Source organism: Saimiri boliviensis, chromosome 1 (genome assembly GCF_048565385.1).
Source record: "Saimiri boliviensis isolate mSaiBol1 chromosome 1, mSaiBol1.pri, whole genome shotgun sequence".
Lineage (NCBI taxonomy): Eukaryota > Metazoa > Chordata > Mammalia > Primates > Cebidae > Saimiri > Saimiri boliviensis.
Window position 1 is genome coordinate 252,187,428 of NC_133449.1, and position 27,286 is coordinate 252,214,713.

Genomic DNA, 27,286 nt, shown 5'->3' on the forward strand with positions numbered 1-27,286 from the left:
TTGGTATATATTAGTAACAAGATAATTACTACCACTTATTGGAAACAAGCTCTGTGGCCAGGCACTTTGTAACACATTTTCTATATATTATTACTAATTTTCACAACAGCCCCCACCATACATTATTATTTCCTTCCTCTCTCTTTTTTTTTTTTTGGAGACAAAGTCTCACTCTTGTCCCCCAGGCTGGAGTCCAATGGCAAGATCTTGGCTCACTGCAACCTCTGCCTTCCAGGTTCAAGCAATTCTCCTGCCTCAGCCTCCTGAGTACCTGGGATTACAGGAATGCACAACTACGCCCGGCTAATTTTTATATTTTTAGTAGTTAAAGGGTTTCATCATGTTAGCCATGCTGGTCTTGAACTCCTGACACCTGGTGATCTCCCCACCTCGGCCTCCCAAAGTGCTGGGATTACAGGCATAAGCCACTGCACCTGGACTATTTCCTTTCATAGGGAGAAACTCTGAGGCTGAAAAGTTACATCTCTCAATTAAGTTCACTCTGAAGAGGCAGAATATTACATCGATTAGACTTTAAGAGTTTATGCACCTTCTACCATATTGCCTTTTTTATTTACAGAAAATTACTTGGAAGATTAATTGGAAAATTTAACCTTAAAAATTTATTGACCTTTTAGGCAAGGCATGGTGGCTCACACCTGTAATCCCAGCACTTTGGGAGTCCAAGGTGGGCGGATCACAAGGTCAGAAGATCAAGATCATCCTGGTCAACATGATGAAACCCCGTCTCTACTAAACATACAAAATTGGCTGGGCGTGGTGGTGCAAGCCTGTAATCCCAGGTACCTGGGGCACTGAGGCAGTAGAATCACTTCCTGGAGGTGGAGGTCAGTGAGCTGAAATCACGCCACTTCACTCCAGCGTGGTGACAGAGCAAGACTTCATCACACACAAAAAAAATTCTTGGCCTTTTAAGGTCTATCAGGCCTTCAAAATCCATCTAATAAAGCAGAGTTTGGGTTTCATTAGAAGCTTGCTAAAACCCTAAAACCATAGGCAAAAACTAGTATTTACGTATTTTTTTCTGAAGAAATAATAATATATGGAAAATTAATAACTTTCATTACATTCTTTTAAAAGGCTGAGAATCACAATTTTAATATTTTAAAGTTTCTTCACATCATGGCTAGTTTCCAGCATGGTTGTTTTCTGATTCAGTTCTCACTGTATCTGTCTTTAGTTGGCTTGTTCTTAATACATACATACATATGTTCTGGGAAATATAAAAATCTCACTTGAAACAGCTTAAGAATTTTAAGAAAAAGAGAGTCTCACAAAACTATATAAACTGTATCATCCAAAGTACAGACCTTAGCAGCTTTTCCAACTCGAGGTTTAAGTGGTAAATAATCTTCATCTGCAGGAAGTGCAACCTGATAAAAAAGTAAAAAAGAAACAAAAAAACCTCACCAACTATTTGAGAACTTATGTGTTGAGCATTTCATAATAAATGATGGTTTGGAAAATAACTCAAAAATGACATCTACTCACATTTGTTTAAGGGTAACAACTGAAAACTGATGTTTATTTCCCAGAAGAAACCGTGTGTTTATTAAGGTTTAAATGACTACAACAGAGAATAACAACACAGTGGATAGAAAACAACATAGAACAAAAAGAGAAACTTTCTAATGCTCATATGCTGACAAGGAATGGCAGTTAGAAAAAAGGAGACTCTAGAAATAGTTAAGGGAAAAGGAAATTAATAAAGTCTTTGTGGAGACAGGATAAGATACAGCCAAGAACACTGGCAGAACAATCATCCTTACTTTGGAAGGGGAATGTGACAGGTGCAAACAGGCTTGGTGACGGAGGTTATAATCAGAGGACATTTCAACTTGATATCCTCAAGCTTGTGAAGAGGAAAAGTCACCCTGCTCAGAAAGTGAGAAGTGACAGAATGGTGGGCTTAAAGATAACTGTGGAGCACAGAAAGGGCTTTTGACCTCTTGAGGACAGGGTTTGTATTTATGTTTGTTTTTTTTGAGACAGAGTCTTGCTCTGTTGTCCAGGCTGGAGTGCAGTGGTGCAATCTCAGCTCACTGCAACCTCCACCTCCCTGGTTCGAGCAATTCCCCTGCCTCAGCCTCCCACGTAGCTAGGATTACAGGTGCACACCACCATACCCAGCTAATTTTTCTTGTATTTTTAGTAGAGAAGCGGTTTCACCCTGTTGGCCAGACTGGTCTCCAACTCCTGACTTCATGATCCACCTACCTCGGCCTCCTAAAGTGCTAGGATTACAGGCGTGAGCCACCACAACCAGCAGTGTTTGTTTTTCCAACTTTTATAAGCGCAGACAACTGAATAGGGTCTAACATATCTTGAATGAATGATCAAATGGACATCATACCTATCAGACACTATGTGCTATTTCTAAAGAAACATAAAAGACTTTCAGTTGAAAAATAAGTATTTCAAAAGATAAATTTCTAGAAATCATGTCCTTCACAGTAACAGGGATGCAGCTAGAGGCCATCGTAAATGATTTAAGGCAGAAGCAGAAAACCAAACACAGCATATTCTCGCTATGTTTAATTGGAGCTAAACATAGGGTACACATGGACATAAAGATGGGAACAACAGACACTGAGGACTCCAGAAGCAGGAAGAGGGGTAGGAAAGGATTGAAAAACTATTTAATACCTATTGGGTAGTATGTTCACCATTTGGGTGACAAGTTCAGTTGAAGCCCAAACCTCAGCATCATGCAATATAACCACCTAACAAAACTTCACATGACTAGGCGCGGTGCCTCACGCCTGTAATCCCAAAACTTTGGGAGAGATGGGTGGATCACTTGAAGTCAGGAGTTTGAGACCAGCCTGGCCAACACAGTGAAATCCCATCTCTAATAAAAATACAAAAACAAAAAAAACAAAAAAAACCTTAATTCCAGCTACTTGGGAGGCTGAGGCAGAAGGATGACTTGAGCCTGGAACGCAGAGGTTGCAGTGAGCGGAGATCGCACTGCTGGACTCCGGCCTGGATGACCCAGTAAGACGCTGTCTCAAAAAAAAAAAAACCTGCCTATGTACCTCCTGAAACTAAAGTTTTTTTTAAAAAAATAGGTTCTAAACCTATATTATAAACTTTTTTGTTAATTTGGATTACTTTGCTTATTCAATAGATTTTTACTGAGATTCTCCAATTATCTATAAAAATAACTTGCTCTGTTTATACTGTAATAGAAAGTTTAAGAGAAGGAAACACTGTTATAGTTTCATTATGTCCCTAATGTGTATAAATTCTCACTTCTAAATGAATACTATAAGCTATCACTGACCACCATCTCGTGGCAGAACAAAGAAACTGCAAATTATCAGTCACTGGAGCAAGATATGAAATAGCATGTAACCTGCAAAAGTAGCACTGTTACTTGACTCTAGGAGTCTAAATGTTCTAAAAATCTACCTACTCTGTGCTAGGTACTTTACCTAATTTACTTATATAATCTTCAAACCATACCACAAGGTAGATCCCTTCATTGCCCATTTAAAAACTAAAAACAAAAACAACAACAACAACAAAAAAAAAGTTTTTTTTTTAATAAACAAAGAGGTTAGGAAATTTACCCAAGATTATCGTTAGGAAAAAATGCCAGGGCAGGATCTGAACCCAAGTTTAAACACAAAGACCCAACTCTTCATTAGGTACCCCATAGAAACTATTTACTATTTCCAAGGCCCTCAAGGCTAAACTGTTTGCTGTAACACACTATATAGTTCAAAGAAAAATCCCATTTATAACACTAACCTTCTGTATGCTGTTTGTGCTTACCTCATGTGTACACCCTTCAACAGTTTCAACTGATTGTACCTTGACTCTAGGCATCAGGTCTGCCAAACTTAAAAAAAAAATTGCTTGAAGTTACACAAAAATAAATTACTTTTCTCTAATTTTATCATAAGCCTCCCATCTGCACTGTTAAAGAAAACAACACTGTCCAATCATCAGTATTCCAAGTAGGAAAAACTTTGGCTATTAAGAATACATAGAATTTTTTTCACATTATGTAAATATATGCTAAAAATTAAAAATGGCCAGTTAACATCTTTTATCATATATACAGAATAGACTGCCAAGTGATTATTCAAATAATTATATGAGCTTAGTTCCAGTAACTATTTTGAATAAAAAGTACCTCTACCAAGCACTGTCACCACTTCAAAACATAAGCTGGTTATAAACTATTACACAATAGAAAGTATAAAATAAACTAGCCTAATTGATTTGTTGCTATTATTTATAGAAGTGTTCCTGGTCAGGCACAGTGGCTCACTCCTGTAAGTAATCCCAATACTTTGGGAGGCTGAGGCGGGTGGATCACTTGAGCCCAGGAGTTCAACACTAGCTTGGGCAATATGGCAAAACCTCAACTCTACAAAAAACTCAAAAGTTAGTGGGTGTGGTGGCACACACCTGTAGTCCCAGCTACTCAAAAGGTTGAGGTAGGAGAATCACCTGACCCTGGGGAGCCTGAGGCTGCTATGAGCCATGATCACACCACTGTACTCCAGCCTGGGTGACAGAATGAGACACTGTCTCCAAAAAAAAAAAAAAAAAGTTTCTTATTCTCATCAAAACCCTACATTATGCTCACCTAGGTTCTCTGCTTAAACTCTGAAAAGACAAAACTGTGGATAAGCTAAAGAAAAATAGATGTATTTCTGGTGCTACATTCATTATTCTCTTAGTTATTGTACTTTTGATATTTAAGTCAATACTACTACTTTGGACAAACTCAAAATTTACAAACAACAAGTAACGATGACTTTAAACTATAAATATTATTTTGTAACTTACTATAGTAGCTTGGGAAAACAGTGCATCTTAAATATTTCAGGGACATATCTATCACCATTTATAGGAAATAATTTTACTAACTATAACAATAGTGCCAAGTTCGAATATGGCACACAGAAGGGAGAAGCAAAGTTGTAAAGATCATTATCACAGTAGAAAACAGGTCAACCAAGGCTACTGGTATCAACTTTTAGAAAGCTCCAGCTTCCAAAATCAGACAGATACTAGAGATTCCAGCCACAGACACCCATAGCAGGAGTCTGGAGATGTGAAGCCACTCTACATGCAGCGATGAAAATCTAATTCCCTCTAATGTTCCTTCTCACTTCCACTGGGTCAGTTTTATTTTTTCCTTTCATTCCACTCTTCCAGTTATCCTCTTCCTGAGGCATTAACAAAGAAAATGTATTTCTTTTTAAAATAATCAGGTTTTAGGGCTTTTTTCTCAAAATTGGATTCTAAAGTATTAAAAGATGAGTATTTTCTATATTGCTTTCCAATTCCCCAAACTTAGGTAAGTGTTCTGTATTTACATGACTGTATAAAAATACAAAGAATATCTTCATTTCTCTAACATGGATGTATATCTAAATATCAACATGAAAACAATTTTTAAAATCTCATGTAACCACCTAAATTATGAGTTACTAACATTTAGGACTATGAAAATATTACCTTAAGTCTTCAGTTATTGACTCTTCTATCCTGGGCTTCTTTCCAAAAATGGGTTCATCTGTACCTTCGAAATCTGCATCTCTCTTATTATTTCCATTATTAGTTGATTCTGATGGTAATTTACCATCAAAACGTTTCCTGAAAAGTAAGTAGTTTAGAATGAATTCTGCAGTATCTACTTTTACTTTAAGGGCAACATCATAAAATACTTCTCCATATCATTAACAGAAAGTAAGGTTTTTAAAATATGAATGTTAGAAATAACAACTGGCTAAAGCCTAGAATACCTTAACTTTATAACTAGTAAAACTGAATACTACTGCATTTGTATTTCATTTTTCTTTGAAGGCTTAAAATTATTTTAAAACTCACATTGATATAACTATTACATATATTTTCTTTAAAACTGTAGATTAAAACACCATTAGATGTTAACATGAGTACCTATAACAAACATTTAATGCTTTCTCTAAAGGCATAACACTGTTTGGAAGAAAATTTTTTTGTGTGGTTAGATTTGCTGGTCAAAAGTAGTGACAATAAACGATGTTTGGAGCCGAGCACACTGGGTCCAAGCATTTTGGGATGCCAAGGCAGGTGGATCACTTGAAGTTCTGGAGTTCGAAACCAGCCTGGACAACACGGAGAACCCGCATTTCCACTAAAAATACAAAAAATGAGCTGGGTATGATGGTGCATGGCTGTAGTTCCAGCTACTCCAGAGGCTTAGACAGAAGAATTGCTTGAACTAAAAAAGCAGAGGCTGCAGTGAGCCAAGATCACGCCACTGCACTCCAGAGTGAGACCTTGTCTCCAAAAAAAAAAAAAAAAAGATGTTTGGTAGACTGAATATCCATAGGGGAATTCAACCTGACCTTTACTTCATCGTATAAAAAAATCAATTCCATGTGAATTTTAGATCTAACTGTGAAAAGGCAAAAACAACAAAGAATCTAGAAGATAAGATGAGAAAATTATCTTCAGGGCTTCTTAACCAGGACACAAAATTAGGGGTGAGGACTATAAATCAAGTTTTAAAAGATAACACAATAAAAAAAATGAGCAAAGGACTTAGCAGGCACTTTAAAAAAGAGAATATCTATATGGGCAACAAGCACATGAAAAGGAGCTCAACATCATTACTTACAATGAAAATGTAAATTAGATAACACTAGGTCAGTGGCTCAAACTTTTTGGTTTCAGAATCCTTTCTCATTCTTAAAAGTTATGAGAAACTATAATGAATTTTGTTTATGTGGTTATATCTACTGATATTTACAGTATTAGATATTAAAACTAAAAATTTTTCTAAAAATTCACTTTAAAATGGCAACAGCAAAACCACTATATAGCAACATGAGTAACATTTTTGGTTAAAAAAATTTTTCTAAAAAACTTTTAATGAGAATGGTATAGGTTTTATATTTTTGCAAATCTCTCATGTCAGGCTTAACAGAAAGAGCAGGACCGTCACCTGTTTCTGACACATTTTTGGTCGAAGCATGTGAAGAAAAATGTAGCCTTACACAGAAACTAGTTGAAAAAGGACAGGGTATGTTAAAAGACTTCTTGGAACACTGTGACTCTGCCCTTTTGATCCCCTAACAAAACAATCACACTTTGAGAACTGCTACTCCATTTACAGTCACGAATTGTACAAACAATGTTGAGCCAAAGCCAAACATAAAAATATACTTTGAATGATTCCACTTACATAACAGTCCCAAACCAAAAAACTAACACATGTTGTTATCAGGACAGTCATTTTTTTAAGGGACACAGTGGGTTTCTGTAATATTCTATTTTTTTGTACAGAATGGTGGCTGCATAGATGTGTTCACAGACTCTAAAAATCCATCCCACAATCTGCACTTTTATGTTTTATTTAAAGAATTTTTAATAAAGGGAAACACAATAATACTGATCCATATGCTTGAACAATCTTTTCATAATAAAGTCCATTCTTTGACACAGCAAAACCTAAAATTTGCAAATTCTGTCACTCCCAATTTTGTGAAAAAGCTGTTAATTCTAGACCCATATTTGTTGCTGATTACTTATGTGAACCTCTTCTGGACAGGCCATCAACATCCTTGGGCCTCAGTAAAATAAAAGATATTTGACAATAACTAAGATCCTTTGTAGGTGTAACATTCTAGTATTCTGTCTCTCAGTAAGTAAGCAACAACTAAGCCACTGTATTTAAAACATTCTATTAGGAGCTGGTTAAAGTCAATAAAACAAAGAAACATCAAAGTTCTCAAAACTGAGAAACTGAAATTCATAGTAGAACACTTCTGGTCAGAAGTGCTATATTATTCTTTAATAATTGCATGTCAGACTTTTGGGACTCCAGTTATTTATTTCTTTCATAGCTTATTATGTATGTCACATGTGGAACCTTCACACACTTGATGGAAACATCTGAGTAATCCAGAAAGGCTGGAAATGAAGTTTTGCAGATAACCAGCTTACTTTTTAAGGATAAGGTTTTAATTTCTTGAAATCATCTGAGACTGTTATACTTCTTAGTTCATAAAAGCAGCATGCTCTATATAAAGCACAAGAAAGAGAGAGAGAGATCCAAGATGGCTGATCACTAGCAGCTCGGGATTGTAGCTCCCAGTGAAAGCGCAAAGAACGAGAGGATGCCACACCTTCACATGAATTCTTGTTGCTCACGCACCAGGAGATTCCCAGCGGAGGAGCCACACAGGTCGCCAGCGCGACTCTTGTGACTGGCGAGGCGAGTCAGAAAAGCACTATCGATCTTAACGCCGCTGTTTTGGTCGGCATAGTGGGTTGTTCATATTTCGGCGCTGAGAATCAATAAGTTGGACGTCCACTCAGAAACCCAACTACAAAGATGGTAATTATAAAGACCACAGATGGATAAATCTACAACGAAGGGAAGAAAACAGCCAAAAAAGGCTGAGAATACCCAAGATCAGAATGCCTCTCCCTCAGCAGGGGATCACAGTTCCTCATCAGCAATGAAACAAGGCTTGATGGAGAATGAGTGTGTTCCAATTACAGAAGCAGGCTTCAAAATGTGGATAATAAGAAACTTCTGTGAATTACAAGAACTTGTTCTAACCCAATCCAAAGAAACTAAGAACTTTGAAAAAAGGTTTGACGAAATGTTAACAAGAATACACAATTTAGAGAGGAAAATAAGTGAATTGATGGAGCTGAAAAACACAATACAAGAACTACGTGAACTATGCACAAGTTTTAACAGCTGAATTGATCAAGCAGAAGAAAGGATATCAGAGGTCAAAGACCAACTCATTGAAATAAAAGAAGAAGACAAGATTAGAGAAAAAAGGATAAAAAGGAACGAGCAAAGTCTCCAAGAAATATAGGATTATGTGAAAAGACCTAATCTACGCTTGATAAGTGTACCTGAGTGTGACGAAGAGAATGAATCCAAGCTGGAAAATACACTTCAGGATATTATTCAGGAAAATTTTCCCAACCTGGTAAGGCAGGATAATATTCAACTTCAGGTAATACAGAGAACACCACAAAGATATTCCTCAAGAAGAGCAACTCCAAGGCACATAATTGTCAGATTCACCAGGGTTGAAATGAAGGAGAAAATACTAAGGGCAGCCAGAGAGAAAGGTCAGGTTACCCACAAAGGGAAGCCTATCAGACTTACAGCAGATCTCTCAGCAGAAACCCTACAAGCCAGAAGAGAGTGGGGACCAATATTCAACATCCTTAAAGAAAAGAGCTTTCAACCAAGAATTTCACATCCAGCCAAACTAAGCTTCATAAGTGAAGGAAAAATAGTTTTTTGTGAACAAGCAAGCACTCAGAGATTTCATCACCACCAGGCCTGCTTTACAAGAGCTTCTGAAAGAACCACTACACATAGAAAGGAACAAACAGTATCAGCCTTTCTAAAAAATAACAAAAAGTAAAGAGCATCAATATAATGAAGAATTTACATCAACGAATGGGCAAAATAGCCAGCTAATATTAAGTGGCGGTATTAAACTCACATTTATCATTATTAATTCTAAATTTAAATTGACTAAATCCCCCAATCCAAAGACAGACCGGCAATTTGGATAAAAAACTAAAACCCATCAGTATGCTGCATCCAGACCCATTTCACATTCAAGGATACACAAAGACTCAAAACAAGGGATGGAGAAAGATTTACCAACCAAACAGAGACCTAAAATAAATAAATAAAAAGCAGAAGTTACAATTTTTGCCTTTGATAAAATAGTCATTAAGGCAACGAAGATCAAAAGAAGCAAAGAAGGACATTATATAACGATAAAAGGATCAATGAAACAAGAAGAGCTAAAGATCCTAAATATATATGCACCCAATATAGGAATATCCAGACATATAAGACTAATAAAGAGACTTAGACTCCCACACAATAATAGTGGGAGACTTCAACATTAATATTAGACAGATCAATGAGACAGAAAATTAACAACGATATCCAGGACTTGAACTCAGATCTGGAACAAGGAAACATAATTAACATTTACAGAACTCTCCACTTTAAATACATAAAATATACACTCTTATCAGTACCACATCATATCACCTTAGAAGTTTAAACGAAATGTTGGTTGGCTCCTTGTTTGTTATTCTCTTCCCTCATTTTCTTTTATGTCTCCATTATTAAGGACAATTATAGGTATACCCATATTTAGACTGCATTCTAGCCCAGGCAATAAAGCAATACCCTTGTTCTCTCTCCCTCTTCCTCTTTCTCTTTCTTCCTCTTCTTTATTCTTTTTCTTATTATTCTTTTTTCTTTCTCAAAAAAAAAAAAAAAAGAAAAAAGAAAGAGCACTAAATTGGCCATTAGACCCAAACAACAAAGTTGGCCAACAACTAATGATAACTTATTGGCCAATAAAGCCAAACTGGAATAACCAGCCTGTAATTACAGAGGATAAAAATCAATCTCCAACCTACAGAGGAATTTGGCTACACCTAGCAACACTTTCTAAAATGTCAAGGTCATGAAATTCAAAGACTAGTACACACTACATGAGGCAAAAAAGACATGACAACCAAATCATTTAATCCTATATGGAATTATTTTCTTATAAAGGACATTAAAGCACTGGCAAAATCTGGATAAGTCTGTAGATAACAGTACTGTATCAATACATAATTTCCTAGTTTTGATAATTATAAACTGTACTGTGGTTACATAAAAGAATGCTCTTAGTTTCAGAAAATACACACTAAGCAACTTAAGAACTTAGAGGTAAATGGGTAACATATCTGCAAATTTAACAGTTCAGAAAAAAGTATATATACACAAATATACACATATACATATGCATGTATGGAAAGAAAGAGGAGGAAGGGAGGATAAAGTAAATATGGTAAAATGTTAAAATTTAGAATATTTGCATGAAGGTGTGCAAGAATTTTGGTATCATTCTTATTTTTTTCTCTAAGTCTGAAATTATGTCAAATAAAAAGGTTTTTTTTAAGTTCTCACACTACCTGAAATGACATTTAATTCTACCTGTAACAGAAGTTAAGCACTGACTGTTGTGCACAACCACTGTCTCTTACTCAGAGAAGAACATGTGCCAAGCAGAAGTATTTGGGTTTTTTTTTTTTTTAACTTTTATTCTAGGTTTGGGGGTACATGTGAAGGTTTGCTCTGCAGGTAAACACGTCATGGGTGTCTGCTGTACATACTATTTCACCACCTAGGTATTAAGTCCAGTGCCCAAGAGTTATCTTTTCTGCTCCTCTCCCTCCTTCCATCCTCCCTCCAAGTAGACCCCAGTGTCTGTTGTTTCCTTCTTTGTGTTCATAAGTTCTTATCTTTTAGCTCCCACTTAGAAGCAAGAACATGTAGTATTTGGTTTTCCATTCCTGCGTTAGTTTGCTAAAGATGATAACCTACAGCTCCATCCACATTCCTGCAAAAGATATGATCTTGTTCTTTTTCATGGCTGCATAATATTTCACGGTGTGTGTGTATGTACTACATTTTCTTTATCCAATCTGTCATTGATGGGCATTTGGGTTGATTGCATGTCTTTGCTATTGTGAACAGTGCTCCACTGAACATCCACACGCATGTGTCTTTATGGTAGAATGCTTTATATTCCCCTGGGTATATACCCAGTAATGGGATTGCTGGGTCTAATGGTATATCTGTTTTTAGTTCTTTGATGAATCACCATACTGCCTTCCACAGTGGCTGAACTGATTTACAACCTCACCAACAATCTATAAGTGATCCCCTTTCCCTGGAACCTTGACAGCATCTGTTATTTTTCTACTTTTTAGTAATAGCCATTCTGACTGGTGTTAAGACGGTATCTCATTGTGATTTTAATGTGTAATTCTCTAAAGATTAGTGATATTGAGTGTTTTTTCATATGCTTGTTGGCCCCATGTATGTCTTTTGAGAAATGTCTGTTCATATTCTTTGTCCACATTTTAGTAGGGTTATTTTTCTCTTGTAAATTTAAGTTCCTTAAATATGCTGCATATTAGACCTTTGTTAATTGTAGAGTTTGAAAAAATTTTCTCCTATTCTGTAGGTTGCCTGTTTACTCTGTTGATAAGTTTCTTTTGCTGTACAGAAGCTCGTAAGTTTAACCAGGTCCCACTTGTCAATTTTTGCTTTTGTTGCAATGGCCTTTGGTGCCTTTGTCATCAAATCTTTGCCCGTTTCTAAGTCCAGGATGATACTGCCTAGGTTGTCTTCCAGGGATTTTATAGTTTTGGGTTTTATATTTATCTTTAATCCACCTTGAGTTGATTTTTATATCTGGCATAAGAAAGGGGTCCACCTTCAATTTTCTGCATATGGCTAACCAGTTATCCCAGCACCATTTGTTGAATCGGGAGTCTTTTCTCCATTGCTTGGTTTTGTTAGCTTTGTTAAAGATCAGATTGTTGTACATGTGCAGCCTTATTTCTGGCTCTCTGTTCTGTTCCATTGGTCAATGTGCCTGTTTCTGTACCAGTATCATGCCGTTTCGTTACTGCAGCCTTGTAGTATAGCTTCAAGTTGGGTAACGTGATGCCTCCAACTTTGTTCTTTTTGCTTAGGATTGCCTTGGCTACTTTTGGTTCCATGTAAATTTTAAAATAGTATTTTCTAGTTCTGCAAAAAATGTCATTGGTAGTTTCATAGGAATAGCATTGAATCTGCAAACTGCTTTAGTCATGATAGCCATTTCAATGATACTGATTCTTCCTATTCATAAGCATGGAGTGTTTTTCCATTTGTTTGTGTCTTCTCTGATTTCTTTGAACAGTGTTTTGTAATTCTCCTTCAATAGATCTATCACCTCCTTGGTTAGCTGTATTTCTAGGGGGTGTGTGTGTGGCAACTATGAATAAGATTGCCTTTCTGATCTGGCTCTTGGTTTGACTGTCGGTGGTGTTTAAGAATGCCAGTTATTCATATTTGTACACTTATTTTTGTACCCCGTAGCTTTGCTGAAGTTGTTTGTTAGCTGAAGGACTGTCTGGGCTGAGACTGTGGGGTTTCCCAGATACAGAATCATGTTGTCTGCAAACAGAGAAAGTTTGACTTCCTCTCTTCCTATTTGGATGCCCTTTATTTCTTTTTTTTGCCTGACTGCTCTGGCAAGGACTTCTAATACTATGTTGAATAGAAGTGGTGAGGGGGGCAGCCTTGTCTTGTGCCAATTTGCAAGAGGAGTACTTCTAGCTTTTGCCTGTTCAGTATGTTGGTTGTGGGTTTGTCACAAATGGTTCTTATTATTTTGAGGTATGTTCCTTCAATACCTAGGTTTTTAAGAGTTTTTAACATGGAGGGGTATTGAACTTTATTGAAGGTCTTTTCTGCAACTACTGAGATAGTCATGTGGTTTTTGTCTTTAGTTCTGTTTACGTGATGAATGTTTACTGATTTGTGTATGTTGAACCAATCTTGTATCCTGAGGATGAAGCCTACTCAATCATGGTGGATTAGCTCTTTGATATGCTGTTGGATTTGGTTTACAAATATTTTGCTGAGGATTCCTGCGTTGATGTTCATCAAGGATAATGGCCTAAAGTGTTGTTGCTGTTGTGTCTCTGCCCATTTTTGGTATGAAGATGATGCTAGCCTCATAGAATAAGTTGGAGAGGAGTCTTCCCTCCTCAATTTTTATAAATAGTATCTAAAGGAATGCCACCAGCATTTCTTTGCACATCTGGTAGAATTCTGCTGTGAATCCATCAGGTCTTGGGCCTTTTTTGGTTTGTAGGCCATTTATTATTGATTCAATTTTGGAGCTTGCTATTGGTCTGTTCAGGAAATCAACTTCTTCCTGGCTCAGTCTTGGGAAGATGTGTCTAAGAAGTTATCCACCTGTTGTGAGTTTTCTACTTTGTATGTGTATAGGTGTTCATGATAGTTTGTGATGGTTGTTTTTATTTCTGTCGGTTCAGTAGCAATATTTCCTTTGTAATTTCTATATTTATTTGATTTCTGCCAGAGTATAAAACAGAATAGTGTACTCGTTCCACAGTTTTTTTCCTTTTTTTTTTTTTTTTTTTGAGTTGGGTCTTTGTTGTATCACCCAGGGTGGCTCCAGACTCCCTAGTAGCTGAGACTACAGGCATGAGCCACTGCCTCCAACTCCACAGTCTTGTATTTCTCTGTACAATTATACAAAAGTACAAATATAGACTGTTTTTAAAATGTGAGAGTAGAACAACCACCATCCTAGTTGATGGAGATTTATATGAAGTACATAAATATTCAGAAATAGTTCTATTCTGAGAACTGCAAAGAAGTTAATCTGATGGTAATCCCCAATGGGTTAACTATTGCTCTATGCTGCAATGGAATGTGGGTTTTGTTGTTGTTGTCTCTGTCTCAAAAATGGTAACAACAAATATTTGTCAAAATGATTTTAGAATATCTGAGCAGTCAGTTTAATACAATGAAAAGCACTTGTCTAAAATGGATCAGATACACTTGTAAAAAATAAAACCATATAAGTATTTGAAGGAAACATGACAAAAAAAATCCAAGAGCAACAAGAATGGCAAATGTGACTACATTAACATTTTCTGAATGACAAAATATTGAGAAAAATATTTGCAATTTACATTACAGGAATAATATCCCTAGTCTATAAAGAGGTCCTAAAAATTAAGAAAAGGACCAACTATTCATTTTTTAAAGATGAAAAGGGCATGAACAATTCACAAATAAAATCAAATAGCCTCTGAACTTACGATGCTTTGCTTCATTCATACAGAAAGAAACATAAATTAACACGAATTGAAATACGATTTCTCATCTATCTCATTGACAAAAATCCAAGTTCAATACACTTCGTGAAAAAGCCCATAAAGTATTCTTACACATTACTGTTTGTATCAACTTTTTATTGCTGTTAAAACAAATTACAACAAACCCAGTGGCTTAAAGCGGGCCCCCAACCCCTGCGCAGTCCACAGCCTGTTAGGAACCAGGCTGCATAGCAGGAGGTGAGCAGTGAGCAAGCAAGCATTACTGCCTGAGCTCTGTGTCCAGCCAGATCAGCAAAAGCATTAGATTCTCATGGGAGCTCAAACCCTATTTTGAACCGTGCATACAAAGAATCTAGGTTGCACACTCCTTATGAGAATCTAATGCCTGATGATCTAAGGTGGAAGAGTTTCATCTCGAAACCATCCCTCTACCCCTGGTTTGTGAAAAATTTGTCTTCCATGAAGCTGGTCCCTAATGCCAAAAAGGTTGGGGACAGTTGGCTTAAAATAGGACAAATTTACTATTTTATAGTCAGTAAGAAAGAAGTGCAATATAGGTCTTATAAGACCAAAATTAAGGTGATGTGTTGGCAGGGCTGTGTTCCTACATGAAGGCTCTGGGAGAAAATCCATTTCCTTGCCATTTCCACTTCTAGAGATCATCTACATTTTCTGGCTTATGACCCCCTTCCTTACCCGTTAATGTCGGCCAGAATCCTTCCAATGTTGCTATCTTTCTGGTTCTCCCTCTTCAGCTACGTTCTTTCACTTTTAAGAATCCTTATTATTACACTGGGCCCACCTGGATAATCCAGAATTCTCTCTCCACCTCAAGGTCAACTGATTAGCAGTATTAACTCCATCTGCAACTTTCTCCTTTGCCAAGTAACCTAACAATTTCAATTGTTATAGGAATAGGAACATGGACATCACTAGGGGGCTGTCATTGCTACCACACTGTTGAAAACACAAAATGGTACAATCTCCTGTGGAGAGGAATTTGACTACATCTAGCAAAAATGCCTACTTAGTAACTCTCTTTGACCTAGTAATTCTACTTCTAGGAATCTATTCCAAAGACAAAATGGAAAATAACAACAAGAAACAGACTTGCACAAAACAGAAATTGTTCTATCATCTATAACCGCAAAGTACTGAAAATAATACCATGTCCACTCAGAGAACATTAATTAAAGGATTGCAACTATGCAGTTGTTAAAAAAAAAATCTCTAATACTGACATAAGATGATCGCTTAGTCAAAATATTAAGTAAAAAAAAGATGAACCGTTTTTAATGCTACCTTTTGCACAAAAAGTGAAAAATGGGGAAAACTGATAGAAACACATGTACATACAATTTGATATTTTCAAAAAGAAATGAGACAAAGCGACTGGGCGCAGTGGCTCACACCTGTAATCCCAGCACTTTGAGACTGAGGTGGATGGATCATCACAAGGTCCAGAAATCAAGACCAGCCTGGCCAACAGGGTGAACACCCCGTCTCTACTAAAATACAAAAAATTAGCTGGGCACAGGGGCGCACATCTGTAGTCCCAGCTATTGGGGAGGCTGAGGCAGGGGAATCACCTAAACCCAGGAGGCAGAGGTTGCAGTGAAGTGAGCTAAGATCGCACCATTGCATGCACTCCAGCCTGGCGACAGAGCGAGACTCCAGCTCAAAAAAAAAAAAAAAAAGAAAGAAAGAAAGAAAAACAAGTGGCCGGGCGCGGTGGCTTAAGCCTGTAATCCCAGCACTTTGGGAGGCCGAGGTGGGTGGATCACGAGGTCAAGAGATCGAGACCATCCTGGTCTACATGGTGAAACCCCGTCTCTACTAAAGAAAATACAAAAAAAAAAAAAAAAAAAATTAGCTGGGCATGGCGGTGCGTGCCTGTAATCCCAGCTACTCAGGAGGCTGAGGCAGGAGAATTGCCTGAACCCAGGGGGCGGAGGTTGCGGTGAGCCGAGATCGCGCCATTGCACTCCAGCCTGGGTAACAAGAGCGAAACTCCGTCTCAAAAAAAAAAAAAAGAAAAGAAAAGAAAGAAAAAGAAGTAAGACAAAGCAAAAACTAAAGGTGAGGGAGGAAATAAAGAAGGTGCAAGGATGGAAGCAACAATGTACTGTTTTAAACTTTGATTTTGGAACTATAAAATCTTTTGCACAACTTCTTAAAAATTAAACAGCAATTCTTAAAAACTTTAAGTACACTGAAACAAATGAACACAATAAATATCAAATTAGTAGCATAAACATTTAGAGAAAAGAACTATTACAGAGTATTTTCACTGTTACCATGATATATTCTGAGGGCAAAAGGCAAAAAAGAACCACAAACTGCATTCAATATCTTATTAAAAGCAAAATTATTTTTTTAAACAAAAAGCTTAATTATGTAATTCTCAGGAGGAATGAGAATTTTCTTTCTTTCTTTCTTTCTTTTTTTGAGATATGTCTCTTTGTGTTAGCCAGGCTACAGTACAGTGTTATGATCACAGCTCCCTGCAGCCTCAACCCCCCAGGGCTAAAGTGATCCTCCCACCTCAGCCTCCTCGGAGTAGGAGGGACTTCAGACACACACCACAAGACCCAGCTAATTTTTTTTTTTTTTTTTTGGTAGAGACAGGTCTTACCATGTTGCCCAAGCTGGTCCCGAACTCCTGGGCTCAGGCCATCTACTTGCCTCAAGCTCCGAAAGTGCTGGGATTACAGGCATGAACTATGTTTCTGGCCTAGAAATGAAAAATTTCAACAAAAACCAGAAACAATACATATATAAAAATCCAAAAAGTTAAATAAAAGCCCTGTGATATTAATTGTACTGGAAATGTCAATATAAATTCTATTTTTTATAAAAACAAAGATTTCCTAGTTCTTCGTACTGTAAAAACTTAAAAGCAGTGAAATCTAGTACCACCGTGTACCCTAGGCACAAAATAACATTTTTCACTCTAAGAAACTGGAGACTCCTTAGAGATATGGCTGATTCCAAGTCTGGCACTGAAAGTATAGTGAGTCCAGAAAATCCAGAAAGTACCTAAGCTATCGAAGACTGATGATGTCTTGTTAAAAAGACAAAAGAGCCAACCTAAAGAGCACTCACTGATCTAAGATTGGAAATCCAAGTTTCAAAAAACATAATGGAAACAACTCAAATGTCCGGTAACAGATGGAGGCATAAACAAATTGGTATATCCATAAAACGGAATACTATTCAGCAATAAAAACAAACTACTGACACACATCACAACTGAGTCTCAGAAGCACTATAATGAGTAAAATAAGCCATATAAAAGGAATAAATATCGTATTTAAACAAAATTCTAGAAAATATAAGATCTACAGTGACAGAAAGATAAGTGATTATCTGGGGGCCAGGGTGGAGATTGGGATGTATTAAAAAGGGTCACAAAAAGACTCCTGAGGGTGATGGAAATGTTTATCTTGATTGTGGTGGTTTACTGCACTTCAATTATACTCCAGTAAGAGGGAGGGAGGGAGGGAGGGAGGGAGAAGGAAGAAGAGAGGGCAGGAAGGAAGGAAGGAAGGAAGGAAAATAAGTGCAAAAGAGTAAAACATCAAATATATATAAATCCACTCATTCACCAAAAAGCTAAACATAATCATACACCCATGTTAGTCACCACTGAAACTTTCTTAGGGCACAACTCATTTCTTTAAAAACTGATAAAGGATCAAGCATTTATTCTGCCTTTTCTTTATGAACTGTATTTCAAGGTAAAGAAACAGCTGATGAGACAATGCGTTTTTTAATAGGTGGATTCCATGTAATAAATGCAGAGAGAAATGATAAAAACAGAAAATCGCCACTGGTAAGTACTAGTGAAATAATGGTTCTAGGTAATTATCGGTAGGTGCTAAAGCCATCATGTGAAAGGTTGCTGAGGAATCAAGGTAACAATATTTTCACCAACTTGTCAATCTGAGAACAGTAGAATATTATGACATTATGATGTAATGAAATAGGAAATACACTATGAAGTACTTTTATCTGAAACAACTGAACCTGAATCTAATCAAGCCACTAGATCAGAGCAGTCCAGTATATATACATACATATACAAGCTCCAAGCTGCATATGTAATTTAAAATTTTCTAATAAACACATTTAAAAGGTAAAAAGAAACTGTAAATAAATTTGAATACCTTTCATTGAACCCAATATATGCAAAATATTATTTCAATTATAATCAAAATTAAAATCAAGGGGATATTTTACAATTTTCATATTAATTTTTCCAATGCTAGTGTGCATTTTACACTCACCGAAAATCATATTTTAAGTGCTCAACAGCTATGTAAGGATAGTGGCTATTATGTCACAAAATGCAGCTCTAGGAATGAGGACAGTTTGCAGAAGGTACTTGAGGATACAAGAGCAAGTTAAATGACAGCTTAAAAAAGCAAATCCAGGATGTGGGAAACTCCACAGGACAGATGACCTGTTTTCTCCCCTCACTCACCCCTCCAAAACAGAAATCAATGGCAGAAGGAAAAAAGACGGAGGCTGTTACTTAAGGGATATAACAACCAAAACATTGTAGGGGTTTGTCTGAATCCTGATTCAAATACCAATGATCAAAAAATACCCTTGAGACAACTGGGAACATCTCACTGTAGATTCAGTATTCAACGATACTATTGTCAGTTTTGTTGGATGACATGAATACTGAAATATTTAGGGAGAAAAAAAGATGACTTGAATTTTACTTTAAAAAAATGTAGGAATAGATTGATCATGAATTGATATTGATCACTATAACTCAACTGCGTTATAGGTATATGAAGCTTTTTTTAATATGTACCTGTTCTATCTCTTCCCCTACACCGAAAACTCCTTGAGAACATCATGTCTAAACAGTCCTGTACACTTCCTGGTTGCTGTATGCATCAGTCTGAACATATGGGTAGGGTCCATAATTTTTCTTCTAATAAACTCACGAGAGCTAGCATTTATTAGTGATAGGTAGCTAAGCACCGTTAGGCATTTTACACGAATATCTCATTTAATCCTCACAACACAACCAGTAGTAGGCACTATTATCTCCATTTTACGGAAGAGAAAACTACATCTTGGAGATTAAATGTCCCTTTTCATGTTACTATCTGCCCTTTCCTCTCCAAATCAATTCAAATCATTTTTTTTCTAAACTTTTCCATCCTTTACTCAACTAATCATTCGTTTTGTTTATTAGCAACTATGTGCCAGGTGTTGTGCTGGTGCTCTGGGTACAGAACCCAGAAGATAATCGCGAAGAAGGGGATGGAATCAGTAACAGCGACGTAAGGGAAGGAAGCAGACCCTCACGCTGCCTGCAGACACCAGGAAACGCCAAGACCCGCGCTTCACCGAACCAACATTATTTCAACCTCTCCAGCTTTTTTCTGGAACCCCTTCACTTCCCAACGCCACTCAATGTACACTTCACTTTCTCGTGCTCTTGCTGAGAGCAGTGTTTTCTTCCCTAAGCACCGAGGAGGAAAAAAATAAAAGCAACAACTAGAACATCTTCCTTACCCTGCCCTGTCTGCAGACCCTGGAGGCCCCTTCCATTTCCCTTTCTCCTTTTCCTTGTCTTTTTTGGTTCCCTCCGTAGTGGTCGAATCGCCTTCGAACACGCTGAACAGCTCATCTCCGAATGCGTCCGCCATCTTTCAGAGCCGTGAGTGTGACGCTCCCTCCTACCCACAATGCCCTGCGACCACACAGACGGTGACGTCCGTGAAGGCTCAACAGTGGCCCGCAAGAGACAAAAGTAGTAAAGTCGCACGGCCGACGAAATATTCCACAGACGTTTTTTGTTTCTTGTTTTCTGCTTTCCTTTCCTTTCCGACCTAAAGTGGGTAAGTGCTTAGTGGCTAAAGACCGAGAGCGGCGTGCTGCAGCCCGCAGGCGACTCAAGGAGGCGGAGCCTGCTGAATTAGACCAATTGCGAGGGAGCGGTCGACGGAGCCGAGAAGCCCGGATCGAAGCGCAGGGTGGCTTCCCCGAGCCGGGGAATGTAAGGAGCAGCCGCTGACTGCAGTGGTAGCGCCGGACCCTGGGCCGCGAAGGATCTTCTACCACAGCTGCAACATGGGCGGCAAGAACAAGAAACATAAGGCTCCGGCGGCCGCGGCGGTCCGGGCCGCAGTGTCTGCTTCCAGAGCTAAATCTGCAGAGGCTGGAACTGCCGGGGAGGCCCAAAGCAAGAAGCCGGTGTCCAGGCCGGCCCCCGCCGTCGCTGCCAGCGCCAGGGAGCCCCGAGTCAAGCAAGGTACGAGGGGTCCCCCAGCCCCTGGCTGTCTGCCCCGAGACCTTGCTGCTTGTCCTGAAGAAGGGGCCTTAGAACCCGGGAGGAGCTTCGGGCCCAAAATTTCTATCTCCAACGCTAGAGCTGCTAGCTCTCCACCGGGTGGTTTTGGTTTAGATGAGTCTAAGCTCTTTGGGCCTCTAAAATTCTGACAGTGGCCCTCTTGCAGCCTGGCATTTCCCTTTGAACTCACATTTCCCCCTCTTTAAACAATTGCGTTAGCTCTTGTTTCAGCAGGGATCCATCCTGAGCACCCTCTCAGCCTGCTAGGGTAATGCAAAGATGAATGCTGAGTGGAGTTCTGACCTGGTGCCAGCCAGCCCCATTTTTGGTCTGTTCTTCATATCATTTTCAGCAACAATCTAGTGTTTCCATGCGTTCTGGAAAAAATCAGTACTTAATAAATATTACAGTGGTTACACACGGGTTACATGGTGTAACCTATTGTAAAATCGTCGGCGCTGGTTTCTGTAGCCATGCGTTTTTGCTTACTATACAAATTGGTTTGACAAGTGAACTTGTAGATGGCCGATTCCTGCTGCAGATGAGCAGGCCACTGTTACGGTTTAGTTCAAAAGATGAATAGTTATGTTCTGTTGTGTTCTGGTCGGGTTGTTTGCTTGTATTTATTGAAATATTAAAGAAATATTTACTGAGCATTTGTGTGTATATTCGAAAATATTTACTGTGTATCTGGTAAAACGTGAGGACTGTGATGAGCAAAGTAGAGAAATCACCTCATGGAGCGTGCCAGTCTAATGTCAGAGAGAGCATTAACTGATAGATAACCCAGACAGACATATATGCATTGCCTTGTAATTGATAAGTGCCACAAAGAAAAGCCTGAGAAGACAGTATAACAGGGTAATCTAATTTTTACTGGGGATGAGCAGGTATCATCTCTGGAAAGGTAGCAGTTAAGCTGAGATCAGGAGGATGAAAAGGGAGTGAAGCATGGCAGAAATTAGTATTCCAGGCAGAGATAATGAACATCATGTATAAAAATCGTGAGTCAGGAAAGAGCTTGGGGCTCTTGAGGAATTCATAGAACATAAAGCATGGCCAAAGAAAGAAAAGAGATGAGACTTAAAAAGTAAGCAGTGGGCCGGGTGCAGTGGCTTACGCCTGTAATCCCAGCACTTTGGGAGGCTGAGGCGGGCGAATCACGAGGTCAAGAGATCAAGACCAACCTGGCCAGCATGGTGAAACCCCGTCTCTACTAAAAATACAAAACTTAGCTGGGCGTGGTGGCGCGCGCCTGTAGTCCCAGCTACTTGGGAGGCTGAGGCAGGATAATTGCTTGAACCTGGGAGGAGGAGGTTGCAGTGAGCCGAGATCACGCCACTGCACTCCAGCCTGGCGACGGAGCGAGACTCTGTCTCAAAAAAAAAAAAAAAAAAAGTAGGCAGGTACCAGACCTTTACCTAGAAGGTGGAAACAGTTCTTTGCCCTACAATTTATTGTATTGTTGTAGCTACAGAGTTAGTATGCTTGTACTTACAAATACATAGAATTTCTCCTTGACAAGTATGGCAGTTTTACTCTGTGGATCAGCCTCTTTTTCACTTTTCCTATGTCTTTTACTGACATTCCTCTGAATTATTTGAACTTTGTAGTGGTCATTTGTTGTATTCTTTGGCTTTCCCTTCCTCCAGCCCCAAAAATGTGACCCTTTCTCAAGGTATCAATCCATGACAGTGTAGTTCACTCCTACAGCCCTTCTAGGAGTGTTCGTCTATTTCCGTTACTTCTGTCTTTTCCTTTGTAGATGGCCTGTCTTCCAAGCTCAAGTCTGCAATTTCTACATTTACCTGGATCCTTTGACCCTATTTTTTGCAAGCATCTCAAATTTAGCAGGGCTAGTACTAAACTACTCCTCTTTCCCCAAACTAACTTTTCCTTCAACTTCCTTGTTTTTGTTTTTCGATATTTGCCTTTTCATTTGTGTGATTTACACCCTAGTCTAGGTACTCGTGAATTCCTGGAATACCAACAGTCTTTTAATGGACTCCATAGCTTTGCTTATTTTGCCTCTTCCAGTTGGTCTTGCATATCAACATCAGACAGGTCTTCCAGAAATCTGCTTTGGTTGTAGCAGATTTTTTCCACTTTCCACTTCTTCCATGGCATCCTCACTGACTTTGTAATAAAATCCACATCATTTAGCTGGCTTCTAAAACTCTCTTTCTAGCCTTTTTACTAATTCCTCTATTTAACTATAACAAATCTGGTGTGTTTTCATTTCTCCAAATGGCGCTCGTGACTTTCTCCTTCCTCATATTTATTCTTGCCATTTTTTTCTTCATGGAATGCAATCTATCCCTAACATCATCTACCAAAACCTTAAAATAGCCATTTCAGGTATCGACTCCTTTTCGAATTTTTCCTGCTATTCACAACTTATGTATCATAGTTGTTTAAACCATTCTTTTGATAGTATGTAAAGAATTACACATTTTATATATCCTACACAGTTACAGGAGTTAGGAACTGTTTTATGATGTGCATTAACGTCTCCCCAGTTTTCTACTCCAGCGCTGTGCATATCGTCATGAAGAAAATGTCTTGGGTAAGTGGTAAGGAAAGTTCACAGGAATTATTAAGACCAAGAAATCAAGAGAAAAAAACTAGAGGTTATCTGCTAAATTTGTACGTACCTTTTCGGTTTACTTTTAATATATAACATATATTAAACCTATTTTGGAGGAAAAAGTGGAAAAGTACTCTGTGTAGTTCTTAATGTAGATGTAATGGTTCTACTCTACTTCCGTTCCTCCTTATCTTTACAATTTGAAGAATCGTACATGGCACAGCTGGTCAAAATTGTCCTCTATTACAGAGGTACAAAATCACTAAATGGCTTGCACAATTTGGGGTATTCTTACCCCTCTTGTTTTTTTCATTTCATCTGTTAATCAAAAAATTTTTGAAGAGGCTGAATAGGGAGGAGGGAGAGAGAGGTTCAGTATTAAATAGGGTCATCAGGGAAGGAAGGCATTATATAAGAAGGTGACATTTGTGCAAAGGAGGTGGGTAAAGTAGTTACACAGATGACTAGGTAAAGAGCCTTCTGAGCAGAGGGAACAGAAAGGCCTTGAAATGCAAGCCTGGAGTGTTCTAGGAATAGCAAGACCTTTGCCCATCTTTCTTTCCCTGCCCTCCCCTTTGCCTTTCTTTCTTTCCGTTCCTGTGCTTTTGCCTTCGAAGTGCCACTTCCTTAGCCTAATTGTAATTAGCTAAGCTGCTTTATGATGGTATGACTGAGACCAAAATAAGAGGTTCAGTAATTTAAGTTTTCTCTTCCAACCAAGAGGCTTGTGATTCTGAAAAATCCTTGAACCTAGTTGAGGCTTAAAGTTTTAAGAGGGGAATAAGAATGGATGTCCTAAATTTATAGAAGCCATCATAAAATTTTTTTTTAGGGTCACTGAAATACAAAAAGTGCTATGAGGAACAGAAAATAGTGACTTGGTAAAGATTAAATGGAGGACAGGGGAAGGGGTCTATTTTGGTTTGGAATAGGAATAGTTTCCCTTAGAAAACATTTAAACTGAGATGATCCGCACAGTATTTGCAGCAGCGGGAACAACAAGCCTAAAGACCCTAAGGTGGAAACAAGCTTGACAGGTTGTAAGAAGATAGTTCTGTGTGGCTGGAGTGAAGAAAGGAAGTGTTAAAATGTGGCTGGAGGTCTGGGAAGGAACCAGAGCAAGTGCAATGGGAAGTGGGGGCCAGTGTTGGTATTAAGTAGAGGAGAAACTTTAGCTGGTTTATATTTCAAAATGATTAGTCAGGTGGCTCTGGCAGTGTGTACTTCCTCACAGGCCGTAATTGCTCAGATTATATCAATTCACCCTCATCTATTCTCCTGGCATTCTACACTTCCCCTTCATAGCTTATTTGAGTAATTAGTTGCTTACTAATTATTTCCTCTTCGAGAATATAAGCCCCATGAGGACAGGGACTGGATCTATTTACTGCCAGGGTCCCTGTTTGGGTCCCTCGCCTGATTAACCTTTCTGCAGATGTACACACTGTTGATCAAAAGGGAATCAGAATGCTAACAACTCAAAGTGAATGTCTTAGTCATAGTGGGTCATTAGCATTGTTGTTTCCTTTAAAATACAGTATAAAAAGAATATGTAGTGAAAGAAAAGCATAATTGGGCAATAAGAAACTGATACTAGTTTATATATATATATATATTTTTGAGATGGAGTTTCACTCTTGTTCCCCAAACTGGAGTGCAAATGTGTGATCTTGGCTCACTGCAACCTCCACCTCCCAGGTTCAAGTGATTCTCCTGCCTTAGCCTCCCAAGTAGCTGGAATTACAGGCATGTGCCACCACACCTGGCTAATTTTGTATTTTAGTAGAGACAGGGTTTCTCTGTGTTGGTCAGGCCGGTCTCAAACTCCCAACCTCAGGTAATCCACCTGCCTCAGCCTCCCAAAGTGCTAGGATTACAGGTGTGAGCCACTGCACTGGCGATTTTTTTTAAATTAGCTGAGTTATTTTGAGGAAATCACTTAGTTTGTGCTTCAACTTTAATGTAACAAATATTTTTGAGAGCCAACTACATATATTGCATTGTTCCATGACCTTTCATTGATAAATTTGGAATTCATAATACTTTGCCTTGGAGATATTGCATACTAACATCCTTACTTCCAGTCAGATTTCCAGTAACTTCCACCATCTGAAACACAAAACCAAAAATCATAAAAGTCTCTAAGCAATAGGGAAAGCAGCTGTCATAAATCTTATGCACTTGGAAAAAGTGAATGTGGCCCAGTGAATGTTGAGCAGGATTCCTTAATTTGTCTGATCATTTTTCAGAAACTCAGCTCCTTATTTACCCTCTGAAGTTTGTAGTATAAGCCAACTTCAAGGAAGTTATACAGTTGAAACACTTAGGTGAAATATTTGGAGGAGACAAATGAGAATTTAATCTTTTCAATTTGTAAATTAAAAAAAAAACAGCTTTTTTTTTTTTGACATACGGTCTCACTCTTGCCCAGTGGCTCACTATAACCTCCGCCTCCTGGGCCCAAGCAATCCTCCCATCTCAGCCTCCCAAGTAGCTGGGATTACAGGCACAAGCCACCACATCTAGCTAATTTTTTTTTTTTTTTGAGATGGAATTTCACTCTTGTTGCCAAGGCTGGAGTGCAATGGCATGATCTTGGCTTGCTGCAACCTCTGCCTCCCAGGTTCAAGTAAGTCTTCTGCCTCAGTAGGAGAATAGCAGGGATTACAGGCATGCACCACCACACCCGGCTCATTTCGTATTTTTAATAGAGACAGATTTCTCCATGTTGATCAGGCTGGTCTTGAACTCCTGATCTCAGGTGATCAGCCCACCTCAGCCTCGCAAAGTGCTAGGATTACAGGCATGAGCCACTGTGGCCAGCAGCTAATTTTTTTTGTATTTTTTGTAGAGACGGGGTTTCACCATGTTGCCCCAGCTGGGACCAACAGCATTTTGGAAGGAATTTATAGTCTTAACTCTTGTCACTAACACATCAACTTCAAATTGTTTCTCAGTGTAATCTTGGTAATGAATGGGTCATCTATCTGTAACTTTTTAAAAGGGTTGTAACGGGGCCTTTTGATGTATTTGGGGATCTCTAAAACTGCATACTAAATTTGTGCACAAGCTTACTATAATTGAGAAGACCCCCCAGAAATAGTTAAAGACTACTAAATATATACTTTCCTTTATGACCACTAACATGAATTTATGAGAGAGATTACTAGAATTAAGGTAAAGTCTGAAACTAGAAGATAAGGAAACTAACAATACAATACCAGAGTTGTTACTATCTTTTTACATATGCTAGGTAGTCTCGGGTACCTCCAGTATAACTATAGCACAGCAGTAATTCAGAGAACCACAAATGTTCCTCTTTCAGACTGCCGAGATGTACAAGTTAATTTCAAGTAGTTATTCTCCAAAATTTCTGTTCTTTAAAAATATCTAATTATATTAACTACTCTCTTAAAATGAAGAACATAATGTAACCCAGCAGAGACCAAAGTCTTTGACTTTAAAATCATAAGAACACTTAAATTTAGTGTTGACGAATCTCAAAGTAGAAAAAAAATACTTTGGAATTATTCCTTTTTTTTTTTTTTTTTAAGGTGGAGTTTCACTCTTGTTGCCCAGGCTGGAGCGCAATGGCACAATCTCAGCTCGCTGTAACCTTCTGCCTCCCAGGTTTAAGCAATTCT

At 38.3% G+C, this 27,286-nt stretch overlaps 2 protein-coding genes across 4 annotated transcripts in view; one reads left to right on the plus strand and one right to left on the minus strand.

Moving 5' to 3' along the window:
- MTREX (Mtr4 exosome RNA helicase) overlaps nt 1-20,504 on the minus strand; it is a 111,349-nt gene extending 90,845 nt beyond the window's left edge. Inside the window, exons 1-4 of one of the 2 annotated variants that reach the window (XM_003925848.4) lie at nt 20,278-20,504; nt 5,503-5,640; nt 3,802-3,868; nt 1,332-1,394 (exon numbers count right to left, since the gene is read on the minus strand). In XM_003925848.4, the coding sequence (XP_003925897.1) occupies nt 1,332-1,394; nt 3,802-3,868; nt 5,503-5,640; nt 20,278-20,411 (402 nt within the window). In that variant the 5' untranslated portion in view covers nt 20,412-20,504. Of the gene's footprint in view, nt 1-1,331; nt 1,395-3,801; nt 3,869-5,502; nt 5,641-17,371; nt 17,475-20,277 lie in introns of those variants that run through there. The other variant, XM_074385870.1, reaches the window with a different exon arrangement.
- A 136-nt stretch (nt 20,505-20,640) lies between these two features.
- The window catches only part of DHX29 (DExH-box helicase 29), a 57,817-nt gene continuing 51,171 nt past the window's right edge, over nt 20,641-27,286 (plus strand). The window contains exons 1-2 of one of the 2 annotated variants that reach the window (XM_074385856.1): nt 20,947-21,016; nt 27,197-27,272. In XM_074385856.1, the coding sequence (XP_074241957.1) occupies nt 27,233-27,272 (40 nt within the window). In that variant the 5' untranslated portion in view covers nt 20,947-21,016; nt 27,197-27,232. Of the gene's footprint in view, nt 21,017-27,196; nt 27,273-27,286 lie in introns of both variants that reach the window. The other variant, XM_003925852.4, reaches the window with a different exon arrangement.